We start from the raw sequence: 20676 nt of genomic DNA, 5'->3' as shown, positions 1-20676 counted from the left end.
TTGCACAAAGGAGAACTTCTCCAACACAAAAGGGGCACTTTAGGCTGTTGCAACCCTTTTTAGTATTCTTCCATACTTTATCTAATCATAATTAAAAGGTGTTTTTTATCTTCAAAGCATTTTATAAACCTTACCCAATTAATCTTTGCAACACCTCTATGTAGCAGGCAAGCATTCATTAAGTATTTTTGATTCCTAATTAGGCACCAGATAATAATTTAAATAATCCAATTTAGAAAACCTAAATAATAATAAAAAAAAGTGTTTTCCCCCTTTTCCAAAACAAGGGAACAATGGTGTCTCCTTCCATTTGCTTGGGGTTTGGAGTATCAACCAGTTTGATTGATTCAACACTGTGGTTCTTCATAACTGCACGAAGAAATCAAGCTCGATTGTTCTTGTCACTTGGGCATTGCTGAAATTATGCTGTTAAAAATAAGTAGCACCATATGTGAGGAAGAATGCATTGTTTTAGTTGGATGGAGATGGAAGGCTTTTTGGTGTGCTGCTGGTTGGCAGTTAAAGCATTGTGATTTTGCATCTGTTATCCACTCAGAACTTTACTTTAGCTTTTTTTTTTTTTTTTTTTTGATTTCTTTGGAGTTAGTTAGAGTAAATAAGTTTGGGGGGGTTTTTTTATTTCAGTCTGCGGCCAAAGTCCACATAAATCAGTTTACATCAGGAATATCTGTAGTAGCAATTAAACTGGTGCCTGTCTTGTTTTTCTTTTAAGCACATGCCTCTGAACAATAGAGGCTGTAATTGTAATTTCTACAGAAGGGTTTCTGCGTGTCTGAAAAACAAACAAGAAAAACAAAGGCTCCTCATACCTACCATTATGATTTGGAATATTGACGTATGTGTGCGAGAAAGAATTACAGATTAAATGATACCTTGAAAGAGTCACATGCTTTTAAATTCATAGTACAATTGCAAATCAAAGTGGGGCTGGATTCAGAGCAAAATAAAAATTGAAGCAAAATAATAAATTAATGGCATGCAGCTGAGATACTGTGTTTTGATTGTGAGTATGAAATGTTCTACAAGAGGTTAAAGAGGAGGGAATGAAACTGAGTATGGAAAAATACATCTTCTCCTTCTCCAGGGACTGAAATATTAAGCATCATGGGCAGGTTAGATTTGACATGCTTTAACATGACCTTGTTTTATACACCAAAGATTAACATTTAAGCCTATGCTTGATCCCAGTATATATGTAAAAAAGTAAACTTATATTGCTAAAAATGAAACTATTGAGAAAATACCAACTCTTACTGCATAATGCGTCCTTCTGCCTGCACATTTACAGTTGTACATGAATTTCGAGCATACACAGATTTGGAGAGGGTTTTGCTCATTTAGAGGATGAAATTTCTGAAGGAGGGTATTGGGAATACTCTTGATACACCATCACAGGCAGGTATTACTGGGCATTTCCCAAAAAGAGTCTCATATCCATAAGTACCCTGTAGAAAAGCTTGCTACAGAATTGTGTATGCCAAAAAATTGCAGTTACTGGGCTGGCTCATGGGAGAGAAATGAATTTAAATCAAGAGTTTTTGCAGTTGGAAGGGACCCACAAGGCTCATCAAGTCCAAATCCTAGCCCAGCACAGGACAACCCCAAAAGTCACACCAAGTGCCTGGGAGCATTGTTCAAACACTTCTTGAGCTGTCAGGCTTGGATCTGTGGCCACTTTCCTGAAGAGCCTGTTCAGTGCCCAACCACCCTCTAGGGGAAGAACCTTTTTCTAATATCCAACCTAAACCTCCCCTGATACAATTTCAGGCCGTTCCCTTGGGTCCTGTCACTGTCACCACAAAGAAAAGATCAGTGTCTGCCCCTCCTCTTGCCCTCACAAGAAAATTGAACAACCCATGTCTGCACCCAGAAGTCCCTGAACCAGGGGTTGCTGGAGATTGTTAATATGCAAAAAATGAAGTTTTCCCCTTTTTTCCTGCCATTGCCTCCAGAAAATGACATTCTGCTGTGGGTGAGGGCAAGCACTTGGGGCCAGTGGAACTTCTCCACAGGAAGAAGTGAGTTTTCAGTCCATTTCTGGCTTAGCTGTGAGTGTGGTGTGGCATTTGAATTTGCATTACAGGCAGCAGCGTGCAGTGCTCTGCTGAAATCCACAGATTGATCTCTTATCTGACTGTGAAGCAGATCTTCAATAACATTAGCTTGTGATGTTCCCTCACATTTCTTTTTAGTGTTTATGCCTCCCATGGGGCTTGCCCGTATGTACATGTATCCAGATGTATGCATATAGCCTGTATTATTTAAATTCAGAAGCTGGAATTTCTGTAATTGATGTATGTTTTTCCCATATTGGCTGTTAAGTGCTTCTCTGTATTTTTAATAGATTTTCTGTTGAGCTTTAATTTTTCCATCTTTTGTTCTTCCTCTGAAGGTCATTTTACTATGGTCTGGCCATGTCTGTGCATTGTTTCTTGCTTCTTAGTACACTGCCTTAATCTTAGCAAAAGCTTCCCTATCCTTTTTTCATTTAGAGTTTCTGCCTTTCACAGAAAATTTGGCAGTTCTTAAAGAACAAACCATGATCTGTAGCAGCAGCCTCAATACCTGAGGATCCAAAAATGTACAAATTTGTATTGAATTTCTACTAGGATATATTTTTGGATAGGGGAGTGGCTGTGGCCAGGAGTGCATGTCCAGGATCTGGTAATTGCTGTGTCTCCTTCGGGAGCACAGGGGGAAAGGCAAGGAAGAAACAGAGGGAGGAAGGTCAGGATCATTTGTTACCTGCCCTGAGAAATTCAGCAGGCAAAGCCTAAATTGAAAAGCTCTTTCAATCAAAAACATTTTGCCGCTGGAGGAATAGGTTTATGGACAGCAGTTGGATTCAAGGGATGGTGGGTTCAGGAATGCAATTAATAGTTTCACTTTCTCTGACTTAAAAGCTTTTGAGTTTTTCTTCTGTCTTTTTTTCTCTTTGTAGCTTATGGGTTTTTCTTCTGTCTTTTCTCCCCCTTTTTCCCCCCATTTTTATTAAATTAGTGTATGAGAAGAGCTGTTTCTCGTTGCAAAGTTTGCTGTGCCTCTCAGCTGTGACACAGTTGTAGTCTGGGGCTCTCACAACCCCTGTGTGTGTGACCTGGTTCTCCTGTGTAGAATATAAGAGTCCCTATGGTTACAAAACCGTATGCAGACAGGGCCATGTTTTTATTGTGGAGGTTTTTCCATGGCCAGATTCAGAACAAAGGCATTGAGAGTATCTCTGGAGGAGTCAGGCTCTGGGAGCTCCCCTCCCTCGTGTCCCCCAGCATGTGCCATTGTCCTCCCACACTTCTCCCCCACACGGGGCAGGACCTCTAAATCTCCATTATGGCTTAAATCCCTCCTGAGCTCAATTGGGTGACAGAAATCCTTACCCACCAGCACTTTGAATTAAGAAGTTAATCTCATCCATCGATAAGCAGCTAATTGTATCTGGCCAGTATCAACAAGATATCACCAGGCATATATTTTACAAGGTACTGGAGTAATGTTCTTTTTAATTCTGCAGCCGTATTGTCAGGCTTTATTTGGTCTCTTTTCTCTTCTATCTGTTCAGGGTTTTGTCTTTGACTTTTTTAATTAAAATCAGCTCGCTCCAGCCAGACTGGAATGTCCTATAATAACTGCTTATTAAGGAGTGGAAGCTGTGCAGTTATTAATTTAAATTATTTTGTTCCAGAGGTTTTGCTGAAATTAAATGGGAAACCAAATCAAACAATGATTTAATTAAGTGGAAGAGATAGAATGTAGAGGCAGATTTAGAAGGTGAAGATCTAAAAGAAGCGTATTCTTCCAGTTGTGACATCTAACAGATGTAATCCTTCATCAGCGTGGTGAAGCAGAGATTTACTGTCATTCAGAGGATAATGAAGAAACCAATGGCACGAATTATGTTACAAGATAAGAAACTAAATTAATGAATATACCTTCACAAACCTGAATGAAAAACTCCAGAGAAGAGATTAAAAGAAACAAAGCATGCATTGTTAGAAAGCAATTTCATAGAGTTGAGCATTGCTACATACTCAAAATTGCTGAAATATAATGAGAAATTAAATAATATTATAGAATATGCATGTACACTTATAGAGCAACCTGTAAAACTTCATAGTGCATTGGGATATTTGAGGATGACCTGCCATGAAATTAATATTTCAATAACAATCCTGCCAATTATTCATGTTAATAAGATTTATAGCTTATGTATGCAAAGTGTTAGAAATTCTACAGAAATAACAACTGTCTCTTAGCATTTCATTAAACGTTAGATTATTAAGATATACTTCAGTTGTGATGACTTCACAGGTCCAGTTTGAATGAATGTAAAATGTTTTTGCTAATTTTGAGAGGGTTCTCCAGCTGGAGTAGAATTACCTGATACCAAAGATCCTGACACTCTAGGATGAATATTTCATCTTTTAAGTAATTTATGGTAATTAGTTTATTATTTTCTGAATAATTTTGTTTAACTTTATGCTTGAAATTATTCTAACCTCCTGCAGTTGGGATATTTGAGGTGGCAATGACTTTAGCGAGGGGCTCATTTGCTCTGGCAACAATGATTGCAAGTTAAACATTATTGTCATACATATTAAACACACATAAAACCAGATAATTATTTTTTTTGTCTCTTTTATAGAGTAGTCTTATGTGGTGGAAGTTTTTTTGCTCCAGAAAGCCATTAGCATGCTTACGAAACTAAAGAATGCGAGAAATGATGATAGCAGAAAAAGATTCAACTTTAGCTTTTCCTTCACTTCTCCCAAAGATCGCTTTAAATATTAATTTTTCTGATTTCATCATCAGAAGAAATCCCTAACTCATAATAATTTATGTGGGAAAAGAGTCAGGTTTCAGAATCCATTCTTAAAGCCATACAGTTTCTTGGAAAAGGCACAGCTTGAGGTGACATACACTGATTACTAAAAATCCCTCTGTAGAGCTGGAAAACACCTGGTTTTATGTTGGAATATTGCCTAGTCTGGTTGAATATTGGCTATTCCATAGGAATCCTGGTCTCTCATGCCCTTGGGTATGACAGTGGTATTGTTGGTTTTGATGGTGGTAGTGGTTTTCTTGCTGTTGGTTTTGTTGTTGTTGCCATTATTGTTGTAATTACTATTATTACTATTATTATCATCATCATTAAAGTGGATTTCCCATTACCACCCACTTATCCCCACTGGATACAGAGGCTAGGAGAGTACAGAGACGGATGGGGAGGAAAACTCCCCGAGAGGGTTTGTTCCAGCTCCCCAGGGTGGAAGCTCAGGTTCTGCTGACCTCGACACATCTGGTGGGCATTTCGGCGGGCAGGTGGCCGAGCATGAGGCGGTACCATGCCGGTGGCAGGGAGTGGTCACACACCAGGTCCTGGCTGGCCACTCGCTGCAGCTCCAGGGAGTCGAAGCTGGTGCTCCTGCGGGGACTGCGGAGGATGCGGTGTCCCCCTGGCCAGCACTCGGGAGCTGGGGAGGCTGGAAAAGGGCAATCATTAATCAGTTCATCAGTTTAATTCCACTGGACGCTGCTGATAGCTGCTTAAATCCTATATCCTTTCATGTCACGGTTCATTTTAGGATTGGGCTGATTTTCAAGGCAAACAATTCCAGAATTAAATATATAAAAGTGCAAGCTTAGTAACATAAAGATTTTAGTTATCTAGATTTTCATCCTATCTGAATCAGGACCAAAACCCTTCGCCTTTTAACGTGATTCCAGCCTAATTTTAGGGATTAACATCTGAGCCACTCCTCCTCAGAAATCAAGTAGTGTTTTGAGGTTCCAAAGCCTTGTGACCTTTGAAAATACGTGGGGTTTTAATTTAGTTTACTACACGCATGAGCGTTTTAATCATGGTATAAATTCATGCTCAAGTATAAAGTGCACTTCATGCTCAAGTATAAAGAGCACTTCACATGCTTTTAAACATGCGCTGAGAAGAATTAAAACAAAAAATGTTAAAAAGACAAAAAAGAAAAGAAATGGTGTAAAAACAACGATAGAGGGTTTTGAGAAATCAGCTCAAGTTAGGCTTGCAAATATTCAAGCCACAGGTCAGGCTCAGTTGAGGCATAAAGCCGAACACCTCAGAGCTTCTGCGTGTGCATCTCAAAGTCTGAATCAAACCTGCTGCCCCTTGACGTGTGTTTCTTTATTCGCCTGCCCTGTTTATTTTCATACATTTCTTGACTCTTTTACAGAATATTCAGTTCTTTTCTTCTCATCTGATAAAAAGAGGCCATGTGGTGATTCTGTTAGAAGATCTGATCATGTACAGAAACAGCCTTTTCTTGGTTATCTGAGCCATTTCTTGATGAGGCCAAGTCCCTTTTCACTGTGTCAGCAGCGCAGAGTAGTCACAGGAGGGGACCGAGGTGGAGCTGCTCTGCTCTGTGCCTCAGCAACAGAAGGTTCAGCTAATTTCTTGCTGCAGTAATCTTTAATTGCTAATGATGATGTAAGAGGCAGAGGCCACATCACAGGAATTGCACAACCTGGCAGTTAGCAAAATCACCTCTTTTCACTGCAAATAGAGCTTATTTATGTGGCACTGTTGACAGAGAATAAGATCCCTCCCCATAATATAATTTTTCAAATGTCACTTCTCAGATTGTGACTCTGCTTTAATATTACGTCAGTGGCACTCTGAAACACATTTATCATTTTTACTTTATTGACAAGATACTCAGAAGGTCAAAGTCAATCCATTTATGGCAGTATTTTTAAAGATTTTTTTGATTGTGCCAAAGGCAAGGCAATGGTATACAAGACAAATGGGGACAAAATGTAGCGTAACAAAGCCTTTATTGCAATTTTCAGGGAACTAAACTGTCAAAGCCATTGCAATTCCAATGCAAAATTCAACTGAATTAATACAATTGCCTTTTTAAATAAAAAAGAAGTGCCCAAAGCTTTTCTTTTCTATAGGTAAGAGACATTTCAGAGAGGGAACACTTGGAAATATTGCACCTCTAATTAAATCTCGGATCAAATTTCTTCCCTCAGAAGTCCTTCCTGGAGACCACATGGAGACTGTCCTTCGCTAATTCCCAGCCCAAGGGAAGAAGTGACATTTCAGCAGACCAACTATTTTACTCAAATGAAAAGTTTACCCTATATTTAAAACCCCTTAAAAAAATGCAGACCCTTGCTGACCCCTCCAGTACCACTCAGGGCTTCAGGAGTGTTAATGGGAACAGAATCTTGGCTTGTGGTGCCTTTTGCTTGCCTGGATTAGCTCCTGTCTGAACAAAAGCAAAAGGAACCTAAAAGCAAACAGGTCTTTGCATAGTATTGCCACAGGAATCCTGCAAGGACACTGTAATATAATTAATTGCATTCACTTTCTCAATAATAATAATATCAAATTGTGCCTTTAGATGTAACTAATTGCCTTCTGCTCGATATGTGTTAGTTACAATCCAAATTCATACCACATGTTGTGGTCTTACCAGTGATTAACTACTCTGTCTAAACAATGCAAATATATTAGACACTGACACATGGCTAATTATTTTTCATCCCTTTCATGGTTTTGTTTGCAGTAGTTTAGAAAAGGCTTTCTCATATTAACACCAGAGGAGCTGAATGCTGCAGGTGGGCCTGGCAAAGGCCAGGGAGGCATTTGGAGGAGCACGTGGGGGAGACACACAAGGTCCCTAAGGAGAGGGGTGTTCATCCAGTAAATGTAACAGGAGTTGGGACGAAAGCCATGTGTTTGCTTCTGGAAGAGCGCTGGCTCAAACAGCCACCTCTGAAGGTGTATTTTATCCTGAATTCACTGTCAGAGTCTGCTTATGGACCTGTGCCTGGGTTTAGTTATGCTGGCAGGCTGTCATTGAGGAGGCAGGATGGCAAATTGATCCTCTGTCAGCTCCCCTGGAGCCAACCTGCCGGATTTTGTTCTGTCCCTGATGCAGATCAGACCGAGGCACGGCGGAGCCGATGGCGCAAAAAACCTCACCCAGGTTTTGCAGCGAGCCACGAGCAAAACAAACCCTCAATTACTGAGTTCCCCTTGTAAAATGGTGCTTATTATGGCCCTGTGACAGGATGATTGTAAACTTTAACATGCAAATTGCAGGCTGTGGTGCAAGTTAATTACCATTGGCTTTCCCGAAGAAATAAATGAATAAAGGCATCACTGTAATCAGACTTTATTATAAAAACGTTATTAAAAAAAAAAACCCAAAACAACAAGATGGCACAGCTGAGCCCTGTCGGTTCCTTGTCTGAGAGATGCTCACTTGTACCATATGGTGGCTGCAGCTACATTCAAATCAGATGGCACCTCCCTGTTAATTTTAAATTCAGGTGCAGGTGTCAAGCTTGGGGACAGTTATGAAGTGCTCAATATCCCAGTAGTCCACCTTGATGTCCACATCCACCTCTAGTACGGAGCCACTGCTGCTCTGGGCTATTCAGACTAGGTTGCTTTTAAAGGAAACTATTTTCTTATGTAAGATGAACCTACAAATTTAATTTAGACCAGCTCTATTTCAATTATTGTATTAAAGGGGCCCATGAAAAAAAGAAAAAAAACAACCTGACATTTTAGGGAGCTGGTCATTATGACTGTTCTGGTTTCCTTCAGGAAGAAATTAAACATTACAGTGAGATTTTGTGGCTGTCTGTCCAGAGAATTGCTGGAATTGAATGTTGGATGTGCTTGGTGCAAAGAGCTGCTTCTTGACCCACCACCAAACTCAATATAGGCAAGAAGCTGTTGCTAAGACATAAGGATGTGTTTGCTTTACTAGACTTAAAAGCTTTTTTTTTTTTTTTAAATGTAACAACTTTTTGCAGCAAATTGTGGCAAAGAGATGCTGAGTAACTCCTTTTTGACACTGAAAGCAAACAAATAATAAAACCTGCTGTATCTGCTAAGAGGAAACGACATTTGAGTAGCTCTGGTGGTATGATGGAGCAGGTTCCTTGGGGAAAAATCTGTCTCCATTGAAGCCATGAGGAATGCTGCTGTTAATGTCTGGATGTTGAGAGTCATCTGTTAATGTGTGGGAAAGGAGGGGCAGCCTGTGGGCTTGCTGGGGAGAGGAGAAGGCTGAAGCATCCAGAAATACCCCATGGAAAATGAGCAGGAGGTGGATATCTGAACTGAATATACTGCTGTGGACAGGGGGTTTGGCTCTCAGCTAAAGGAAATCTCAACGTGACCTCAGCTGGAGGAAGACACTCATGTCCGCAGGTCCTGGGGACAGCCTGGAATCCCAATGCTGGCCATTACTGTACCAGGTGGCACTGAGGCTCCACAGGGCTGTACCAGGAACCAGCCAAACAAGAGTCTGGAAAGGTGTTTTTAGGGTGTCGCTTTGGGATACTCCCCACTTTGGGATACTCCCCACTTTGGGATACCCGCCGCCCACCCACACATTTAACACCTGAAACACCCACTGGGGTTTCAAGCAGGTTGGTAGCTGGGTGCTCTGCAAAGAGCTGAGTCACCTGTACACTTCTTGGGCAGAGTTACTGGTGGAAAACATGCTGTTTTGGGAACACCAGGCATTTGCTGAGGGTCTGTCCCTTCTGGCTGGTGCTCATGGCCATGGGAAGAAGCAGCAGCCATATCAGGGACAAAGCCAGGAAACTTAAAGACTGGCAGGCTGAAAAATCGTAAGGAAATAATTTGCTAAACCTTTCCTTTCATTTCTAAAGACAAGTGAGTACAAGTGTAATAGAGCTTTACCTGTCCCTCTTGCTCCCAGCAAATATCAGTGGCTTATGTGGAGGAAGGTTTAAGAAGTTGTGAGATTTTGTTTGTTTGCTTTGAATAGCGACTGCAAATCAAATAATATCAATAGGTGATGGCAGCCAGGAAACCCTGAAAGAAGTATAGTCCACAAGCCTGAGGTGCATGTTTGCTTTGGGCAAAGCCACACAATATATCTAAAGGGCATTCTAAAGCCTTGGAAAATAGCTGGCAAATTGTAAAATAACTTTTGTGTGGAGAGTGAATGAAAAGCCAGTGACTGATGCAGGCAATGCTAACCAACAGCAGCATTTGGTGATCGGCTGTGATTGCTCTGTGACAGGAAATATGTGTCCCCACACGCAGATTTCCTTCTTGCCATCATCTCCCACTTTGTGGGAGCACAACCTGGAGTTTTCCCCAAAAATACATGTAGCTATATGTATGTATACATACATGGGTATGAAAAAAACCTGTATTTCAGATTATGTATGAGTACTCATATTTTTGACATTTGTATGACATTAGATTTTTGAAGTCCTTCCATCCCTGGGAGATTTTCACATTTCTGCTTTTTGTTTCTTACAATCCACAGTGGAACAAAACATTTTCTGGTGTGTTTGACTTTCTCTTCACGGGAAAATTATGAAAGATTTTCATATGGAAGAATCAGTCTGAAATGCTGAGGCTAATAAGCCATAACTCCAAATTAATTGTTCCCTTTCTTCTCTTTCTGTTTTAGAAACAGAAGGAAGTTTTTTAATCACCAGCCACTTCCGTGCTCAGGGGCTGCACTTCAGTGATGTAGAAAAGCTCAGGTAAGAGTTTCTGAAGCTTTCAGCGTGTCAGTGCCATCACTTCCCCATATTATGATTTACCAGACATTGAAAGAGAGTTTATGTAGAAAAGGAAAGGCAGATATTGGGAAAGGGGAATTCTTTCCAAGCTCTTAGTGGATGTGTTCAAAATAACAGTGGAATCCAACTGATCTGACAACATTTAAAAATTCCTTTTGGTGCACGCAGGTTCCAGGTGAACAAACATCTGTTAACAGATATTTGTAGCTAAGGAACATCCAATAATTTATTAAAGATAGAAGTTTCTGCCTTATTTCACCAATACTTACCAAGATTTTACTTCAATTATTCTGCCTGCTGATGACAAAAAGTTTTCATTCTTGACAATATTCAGAGGCAGAAAACTGTTGTGAATGTGACAGTGATGACTACATTAAAATGCTTGAATCTCCTTTTATCTACCCGAGTGCTCCTCAGGTAGATCAAACATAATAATTGTGTTAAAAAACCTTGATAGCTAATAAATAAAACTATTTTCAGAGATTTCAGAAGCAGAGGAACCTCCTACTGAACTGAAATGATAAGGAAGCCCATTGTACAAACACCACACACTCATAATGGCCAGGTCTTGAAGAAGTCACAAAGCATTCATAAGGCAAAATTGATAGAGATAAATGAACCATTGTGCAAAATGAATGTAATTATAGAAATTTTGACCCAGGAAGAGGCAAGAGGCTGAGGACCTGCTGAAAAGAATATGACATTTAATACATGTTATTTGTACTGAATAACAGGCAGATGTGAGAATAAAACCCTCCTACGATCTGAGGATGTTTTCTTTCTGATGCATCTGAATTTCATTTTTCTGGGAACAAGGTCACTTATCATCCTGGTCTTCTATGGAGTAAAGCAATAAACTATTGACAAACCAAGGGCCAACGCTCAGTTCCAGAGCAAACAATTATTTATTCATGCTCGTATCTCTTATCTTGCCTTGCATTTCTATTTTTAACTTGTGGTTTCAAAAGGAGGAATTGATTATGTGAGACTTTTCTTTTAGTCTGTGTAGCCCCTGAATAATCTGCAGAATAACGAGCTGCATACAGCTCAAACAGGTGGGTGCAGAGACAGGCAGAGAAGCATTTTGTGTGGGGCCAGAAGAGGTGTCAAGAGGGTCTGACCAAACAGGTGAAAATGAGGGGTCCCTGTGAGGAGTGTGAGCAAAGTCTGAGGAACTTCCTGGCAGGTTACAGTGGAGTTTGGACAACTGTCACAGCAGATGGGATAGAAAGCAGTTTCTTCAGTGCTCCATAAATAGAGAAGATGAAGGAACTGTTTATTTTCAGGGACAATGGATATGTGGCCAACTGAAGTGAGCAAGCCAAGAAGTGCCCAGCAGAAGTGTTGTCCTTTGAAGTGTTTCAGTCTCCAAGAATCACTGTCTGGCATCTCTCATCAGTGTGAAAATTGCTCATGGATAATGTGGTGGACACAAAAAGCACAGGAAACACCACATGGACAAAAAGCAGTGAGCAGCTGTACGGGCTGGGTGAAGTCAGTAGATACCCTGCTTTGCAAAATGCAGCCTCATCTATTGCATGTGCCAGTTAGAAAAAAGAGAAAAGCCAAATGGTGTCAATAGCTCGATTATATTTTACCAAGTCTCCTCCTCACTCATTCTGGCTCAGCCCTAGAGCCAGGCAGGTTGAGAATCTGAATATAGAAATCACTTACTATTGCTGTGTCACAACAGAATTCAAAACCTCATAAATTTCCTCAAGTTATCTCTAAGTTAATGATGATGCCTTTAAGGGCTTCTGAACAATCAATAAAAAGAAAATTATAATTATTGTTATTGATTGGGCTATTTTGCTCTCATCCCTCAGAATGAAAAAGTGAAATCAAATGAAAAGGGTCTTTCTTACCTCCTAATCTCAGTTGAACATACAGTCACAAATGCAGCTTTCCTAAATAGTAGCAGCAAAACCAAACTCACAGGTTTTGATTTTAGAACCCACTGGGCTCTATACAGATGGAAATTTTATTTCCATGGTTTACCCCTCTGAGAGCTGGAGTTGTTTCTATGCCTCAGACACGACACTGGCTAATTACCATTCGCGAGCCACACATTTTTCCAGACTGCTCCCATGGATAATGCTGAATTTTGGCCACATTTTCCTGCACTTCCTCAAGGCAGTGCTGTGTGTCGATTATATTATGCTGGGGAAAGTGTCACTGCTCACTTGCTGTCAGTGCTTCCAGGATGCAGCAGAGGCTGGTGAGCAGATAAGGGGACTCCGAGTGCAGTCGGCTCAGCACTGCCAAAGCCAGGTCCGCCTGTGTGTCCTGGGTGTGATTGAGCTCCTAATGGATGCGGGGTGACGAGGCAATTTTTCCTGCTATTGTTTTGCTATTATTCACTGCTGCTATTCATCCCATTCACTGGCACGACAGTGCTTCAGCAGCCACACTCTCTTCACATGTTTGTAATGGGCCTTTCTGTCAGGGCTCTGACATTTGGGATGAATGGCTGGGTTCCATCTTGCCTTTGGAGTAAGGCTTTATTCCTTACAGTGCTGCAGTAATGTACACAGACAAGCTCCACTTCCCAGCTAATCCACAAACCTGGAAGGATCTCACGACCATCCTAACCAAAATTTAGGTTTTCTTTGACCCTGTCCTTCATCCCCTTGTGGGCTCTCTGCTGTGTGAAAGTTGGAGAGAGTTGGTATGAAACATGTTCAAGCACGTAGCAGCTCCTGCTGTGGATGTAAAAAGTTCTTCTCATGCATTATAGCACTCTGGATGGATTTAAAAAATATTGAAATAAAAGGTCATGAGCTAGAAATAGCCAGAAGCCTGCCTGGCCACTGTGATAAGATAAAGCTGGCTACTCCCAACCGTGGAATTGCGACATTAAGCCTAATAGATTTCTAAAATCCAAATTTATCAGCAATCCTCACTGTTTGTTTCTTCAACTTTCAAAAGGCAGAGATTCTGTACATAAAGTCATGATATCTTCAAAACTAAAATAAATCGGTGCCTTCCTCCCAGATAAACAGGATTGTATCTGTTCCAGCCAGCATTTTCCCTCAGCCATGATGGTATTCCAGGGAATCTCACACACCTGGTTGTGTGTCTAGCACCTGACAGAGGTCTGGAGACACCTACTCATGCCATGAAACATCAAGACTTTCAGTTCCTGTATACAAAAACCTCCAGATAAACATATTTGCTATTTTTATTTAGTTGAATTTAGGTCCCAATTCCCAGTTCTAACAGGTGCTAATTTTCCTTTTTGTTTAGGGTCATCTCTGCTTTGGTTGCTCCACAGATCTTTGCTTATTTACCAGAAGTATTAGGAGCACCAATAAAAATAGCAAGGTTTCAGGAACCTATAAGGCCTTCAGCTAAAAGCTTCTTTTTGGTGTAAAAGAAAATGCAGCTCAGCTGGTATCAGCTGAGTCTTCACCACATTTAAAGCTGCTACCTGTACAACCTTTTAGGATGTAATTACCGTAACAAGAAAAAAACATCTCCATAATTATATGTATGTAAAGCCAAAAGCCTTTCTGTGGCCATCCAGCCAGAGCTGCAGGTACAGATCTGCAAGTTCATGGGGGACACGAGGGATTAGGGAGGCACAGGAATAAACAGGGGACAATTGTTGCCCCAAATGGTGCAGCAATTTGTATTATAGGCAGCTGTGCTTTGAGCAGGATCAGCCATGCAGAAGGAAAACCTACTGATTTCTTCTCGTTCACACTGAATTAACTTTGATCACAGTGCAGGTTTGTGTGTTTTAAAGATTCTGCTCACTTAAAAGTGTGCTGGGGACGTCTGTGTCCTCAGAAGGTCCTCTGAGGCAGAAATGACCCCTGTCCCTCAGTGGCTGATTGGGCTGCAGGAGGGTTTCCCATTCAGGGATGGGTTGGAATGGGGTGGGGATTTCTTCCACCACTGTTGAAATGGTGCTTCTAACAGGAGGTATAGCACTGGCACTTTCTAGGTCTTTAGAAAGAAAATAAAAGAAAATCAGATTGCCAGATGGAGTATTCTCAATGGGAACCACTCTCCTCCTCAGACACTGATAAAGCAGTACAGCTTCTTCTCACCAGATGACATGAATCCTAGCAATTTTTTATTTCCATGGAGCCATTTCCATGCTGAGCTTTCAATTCTACTCTTCCACCTCCTTCTTGCCTGATAACAGTGAGAGAGTATGCTTTTAGATTATAAAATCTAAAGTTATACCTTTTAGTGAAAAACAGTTTAAAAAAATAGCATTTCTGAACTGAAGGAGGAAGCAACCAGATCTCAATTCTTTTGCTAGGGAATAATTGACCTGCAAATGTTATCTGTGTATAAAGATAGGTAAAACAAGGTGATTATAGGCAGACAGGCAGTATTTCAGGTTTTCTTCCATCTTTCTGTTATCAAAACAAGACTCAATTTTGCATTCTTAGTTGGTAATTGGCTAATAACTGTAATTTTCATCCTAAGAAGACAGGCCAGCCAGAAACCAGTGTTCAGAAAAACCCTACAATATGACAATTGATCAATTCTTCATTAGACTTGATGCAGTCAGGCTACCACAGTCATTTCATTTGCAATTTGAGCTAGAAATAAAAACAATTGGCAAAAATCTAGTAGAGCAATTTCAGATTGGAAAGCCATAACACAAATTAGGGCACAAAGAAACAGCAGGCAATCAATTTATCATTTGCTACTTTGTTCTTTAGCAATTTGCAGTCATTGCTGAGTTGCTTTTGAAACTTGTAAAATTTGATTATGTGAAACCTGGTGAGTGTCAGGCTTTGGTCATTTCTGGGTTGTGTTTTATGAGTTGTTTTATGATGAAAGGATGTAACCTCAGGCTGAGCCAGGGGAGGTTCAGGCTGGACAGCAGAAAAATTTATTCACTGAAAAGACTGTTAAGCATTGGAATGGACTTCCTAGGGAAGTGGTGGATTCACCATCTGTGGAAGTGTTCAAGAAATCACTGGATGTGGCACTCAGTGCTCTGGTCTAGTTGAAAAGGTGGTGTTCGGCCAAAGGTTGGACTTGATCATCTTAGAGGGTTTTGCCAATCTTAATGATTTTGTGATTCTGTGGTTCTTTGATTCTGTTCCAGGAGCTGGTTGGAGAACAGGGAGTTTGTATGGGTAGATCTGTCTGGCATCTGCTGATACCCTGCACAAGCACACATAACTAAAACTTGGCATGGAAGTCCTGGCTGCTCTATTTCTGTAATTTTCTACAGTTAACCCAGTTCAGAGAAGGTTTAGTTACCCATAAAATTTCAAAAGCCACTTTAAAAAGCCACGGTGTGGACCTACAACTGCAACTAGTGTGGGAGCAAGCTGTGGTTCTGTGTGCAAGAGTGGCTATTGCCCCTCCCACTGTACCCTCAGTGTGGGTGGGGTAGCACAGAACTGTGATGATGTTTCTAACCCCAGGGTTTGGATAATTCCCCTGTCAGCCCATGAACAAAAGCGGGTTTGCCTGTGATAGAGTGAGGAGTGGTGGTGCCCACGCTGCTGTGCAGCCCCTACACCGTTCACCTTTATCCACTGGTGACCTCAGCCAAGAACACTTTCCCTTTTTGTAGCCCCCACAATGCTTGTCCTTCTGCTTTCAGAAAGGAGGATCCCATTAACCCTTCTTAGCCCGGGTGATGAATTGTGTTGTATAAGTGCTTGCAAGCAGTGGGAATGCTCCGAGAGGCATTGGGTGTGTTTGGAGCACAGACTGCACAACAGGCCCAGCAGAAGGCAAACAAACAGGTGAGAGGAGCATTTGGGGACATTTTCTGCTGGGTTTGAGCTTCACGGGCAGATTTGGAGCTGGCTGATTTTCCCTGACTTCAAACCATGACTGCCATGTGCTGGGGCAGTGGCCTGAGCATTTGGCCGTTTCATGGCAGATCCCCTCCCACTGAAACCACTCTCTTTTCTATAGTTTTGTTAACTATTCAATATAAATAAGAACACTCTAACTTTGCCAACTTCCAGTGCTGTTTCCCCTCTTTGAATTTTTCTTTGCACTGATGCATATTCAATTCTGTTTACAAAATGCATAATTTCTTGATGAAAACCACAGGTCTAATACCAAAGTGTTCTGCTGCCTCCTTTCTGGGCTCTTATTCTCACCCCATATTATTTAAGCAAACTTACCCTTTTTCCACGAACTGCCACTCTCTGTGATGATCCCTCAACTCTCCCTCAATGATCCTTGTGGGCCACTTCCAATTCAGGACACTCTGGGATTCTATTTTTAACCCACAAAGACTTAAAAGGTGGTGTGGAAGAAAAGCCAGGGTCCAAATTTACTGTGAAGATCTTTGCTAGATATTCCTTAGCCTCTCATTCCTCCTCTGTCATGTCACAGTAACACTGTAGGCTCAAGTCAAGTTCCATTTCATCCTTTCTATTATTTGCTGAAATAAGCGTCTGGTGCAAAGCAAGGCACTCAAATCTAGGTTATTCCCTCACAGAACATGTAGATTCAGCAGCATGGCTTGATATTAATATCATCTGAATGGCTAAATCCCTTCAAAGTGGGGTAAAAGTTTGCTCCTAGGGATCCAGCAAACACACTTAAGGCACTGAATTACCTCAATTCTAAAATATCCTTCCAGCAGCACCACAGGGCCTGGATACACTTTAGGTTATTTTGCTGCATCTGGAATTTTGAGGCTATTCCAGAGACATGAAGGCACAATGAAAGCAGAATTGGACAAACATGTGAAGGCTTGAGGTATAAAAGGATTAACAGATGCTAATGTTCTACATTTTTCTGCTGCAATATTGTAAGTACAGACAGCACCCAGAGCAAAGCAGAAAGTGAAAGATTGTATGTAGGAGGGACAGAAAGACATGGCTATCATGGTGTGCTGCTGTAAATTTTGAAAAAAGGCAACTGTTGAACAGATGTTACCAGCACACAGAAGATTTAGTGTGTAGATGATTTGCAATTCACTTGTCCGCTGAGGAAAAGTTACTTATTTCAATCTAAAGTAAAATCTTTCCATTTTTCCAGAGAAATAAAATCTTTAAAATCACAAAGAATGATTGATAATATTGAAATTCAAGCTAAACTCCTCTTCAACCTAAAATTAAACATCTTGGAAGCAAGAGGTATCGAGGCATTTCATTTGCAAAGACATTGAAAGGAAAAAAAATTAAACTTTCAGAAAAATGTAGCTATTTTTCTGTAGGCTAAATAGCTTGTGGGATTCAAAATGAAATTATGGTAGAACTTGCTGATGTGGGGAAAAGTGTCGCTGATGCCATTTTAACCCCCTGTTAACCCAAAACACACTCCCAAGAATGCTCACAGCACTGGTCTGCTCCAAGGAGCATTATCCCTGTGTTTTATTTTCCTTATCTCCATTTCCTTCATTCACATGAACTGCTCTGTAGGACAAGCTCTTTTGTAAAATATTTTTATTTTTGAAAATTTTTAAATTCTGGCTGTGGGACAGCCAGGTCCAAAATGTAAATCACCTCAAGCAAGGATGTCCAATTCTAATTGATCTCCCATACAGTAGTGATCAACCAGCCAAATGAATACCTCCCCTAGATACTCCTGCAAGATTTTTACGTATTTCTTCAACAGCAAGACTGAGTCTTCATCCACCCTGAGAGACAGCTGCCTGCCCTTACTACAATTTTGGACATTTTTGGGTTGCAATTCTTCATGGTGATGATGAAAATTTGTTCATCTTGCCAGCCAATCTGATCTGGCATCAGGGTCTCAGTCGCTGAGATGGGTAATGCAGGGCAGGTCTGACTGCAGGTGGCCACGTGAACCAGTTAATTTCTGTATTTCTCTCAAGCTCATTTCTTGGTACTTGTTGCTTATTCATTCTGACTCCTGACTGAAGAGAGCACATCAAAGTGGAATTTTTCTCTTTAATCAGGGACCAAAAACATTATCACTCTGATCATAGGATTGCAGTCTTCATATTTTCTTCTCAGACCTGTTCTTGGAATGTGTCCCGTCATTTAAAATCCTCTTCTAAGGTAGGAAAAATTACCTTTTCTCTTTCAAGGCAAACCTTTTCTTAGGATATAGACTTCATGCCAAGAATGACACAGATTTTTATACAGATTAAGTCTTATTTGAAATAATAATTTACAGTATTTTTGCATCACCAAAGTCCAAGATTTCTTACAACAGCAGGTTATTTTGGCTGCGATTCCATGAGAAATGACAGTCCAGCTCTTTGCAAAAGCCTCTGCAAATAGTCATTGAGCTAAATCTCCTTTCCCCGAGGGTGGGATGTAAAGAACTAACATGTGATCATAGGCATGTGCACATGAAATATGCAGAAGAGACTGATTTTCACCCTTTTTAAAAGACAGGTGTATATAAATGTATAATAACTAAAGTACGAGTCAATGCTTTTCTGCCAGATCGAGCAGAAGCTGGACCTGTTAACAAAAAATGTCAAGATTAAAGAGAATAAACAGACCAATTAATCACTTCTTCTGGCCCAACTAAAATTAACACTACAGCTGAGTTAGCACCTCTTACACTGACAGGGGGGAAAAATCCCTGTCTTCAAGGGAAAACCTTGCTAGGAGGAGGAAGAGGGGGATGCCCTGGGGAAAACAGGTCCCTGCTGTCCTGAGGTCCAAGCCCAGCCAGGAGCAAGGACCTACAGGACACTTGGGCACTGCAATGGAAGATCAAAGCAAACAGGGCAGGAAACGACTTCGACTTCGGGAGGTTGTTTCATCCCCCTGCATCCAACAACACACCCCAGGGATTGCACAGTCCCGTTTGTCACACATGGGGTAAGATCTGTGAACTTCAGGAATGCTAAATTGCCCGGTGTGTGCTCTTAGCAGAGAGCCTTGTTTAGACACAGGACTTATCTCTCTGAGCAGCTCCAAGAAATTCCCTAAAGAACTTTGCAAATTCATTTGCTCAGGGCCTCCAGTGCTGCCCTGGGGGAATATCTGCAGGTGCCTCTCAGGAGAGGACTCCAAGAAGTCCCCTGTTGCTCAACAAGGGGGGCTGGTTCACCCCCTTGTCTGTTTAGGGCTTGGCACGGATTTCACATGCTTGTTTTACTCCCTGCTAACAACTTGCCCCTGAGTATTTGGATTCAGTAGAAAGTGAATAGTGTGAGATACCATATGTTAATTCCAGTATGCTTTTTGGCTGATAAAAGTGAAAAGTATAAGCTCTTTGGGAGATTATTGCATATAAATAGGCTGAGGCAGTGGCGTGGAGAACCTAGCCAAGCAGTAGCCTCACCATTAAGATCTTATCTAAGTGATCCAGTGTTATGGAGGAAGAAAAAAGCAGTAGAAGGCTAGGTAGCAGAACTACCTAAAAATCTGATTTCTGGTCATGCAGAGGTTTTGAATGTTGAGGGTTTTAGTATGTCTAAGAGATACTCAGGCTGTGGTGGTGCATCAGAACAGTTAATCTCTTGCTGGGGTGAATGTGTACATCTTGCTCAAGCAAACAAATATAAGTGGCAAGGGAAAGGATGTTGTTCCTTGACGCAGTTGTTCTCCTGACACTTCACACTATGAAATACACTCCAGTATCCCAACAGAAAGAAACTGAAATTATGAAGAATAAGATTGACTGAAATGGATGACAGTGTTTAAAAAGTGTTAGCTGGTATTGATGTTTTGGAGGAAAAAAATGACTCCAGGAATGCTGCCCCGAGGAGGTGATGGATAGGGCTGCCACAGGGGCCCGTGTCATGCTGGATAAGTCACTCCAGCCGTGTCAGAGGTGATCATCACTCCTGTGCTCCTTGTTTTCCGGGTGCCTGACTGATGACCCTGATATGCAGAAATATGAGGCACTTAAAGCGTAGCTGCCTCCAAAATCTTGATGTTGGAGCTGGCTGTGAGCTTTCTGATGATTTTTTTTTTTTCCAGTTGGAAAATGTTGACTCGCCACAGCTGAGATTTTCACAGAGTGTGTTTCTCCATTGAAGTTTTTGTTGTGTGATTTTTAGTACAGAATTGCTGGAGGGGGAAAAGGGAGAAAAGAAAAGGGAGAAAGCTCTGCACTTTGGCATAATCAAAGCACATGAGAAACCACAAACTGAGATGCTTGGGCTCTGCTCTGTGTCTGCCTGAGCAAAACTTCTCAAATTAATGTCACTATCTCTGG

General features: G+C 41.1%; 1 protein-coding gene across 1 annotated transcript in view; it reads right to left on the bottom strand.

The window, feature by feature from the left end:
- LOC104694222 (von Willebrand factor D and EGF domain-containing protein-like) overlaps window positions 1-20676 on the bottom strand; it is a 170396-nt gene that overhangs the window by 128900 nt on the left and 20820 nt on the right. Inside the window, exon 2 of the mRNA XM_039555503.1 lies at window positions 5305-5489. Within this exon, the coding sequence (XP_039411437.1) occupies window positions 5305-5489 (185 nt within the window). The remainder of the gene's footprint in view (window positions 1-5304; window positions 5490-20676) is intronic.

Source organism: Corvus cornix, chromosome 7 (genome assembly GCF_000738735.6).
Source record: "Corvus cornix cornix isolate S_Up_H32 chromosome 7, ASM73873v5, whole genome shotgun sequence".
Classification (NCBI taxonomy): domain Eukaryota; kingdom Metazoa; phylum Chordata; class Aves; order Passeriformes; family Corvidae; genus Corvus; species Corvus cornix.
The sequence above is the reverse complement of the archived record's forward strand: the minus strand, read 5'-3'. Positions and strand labels throughout refer to the sequence as shown.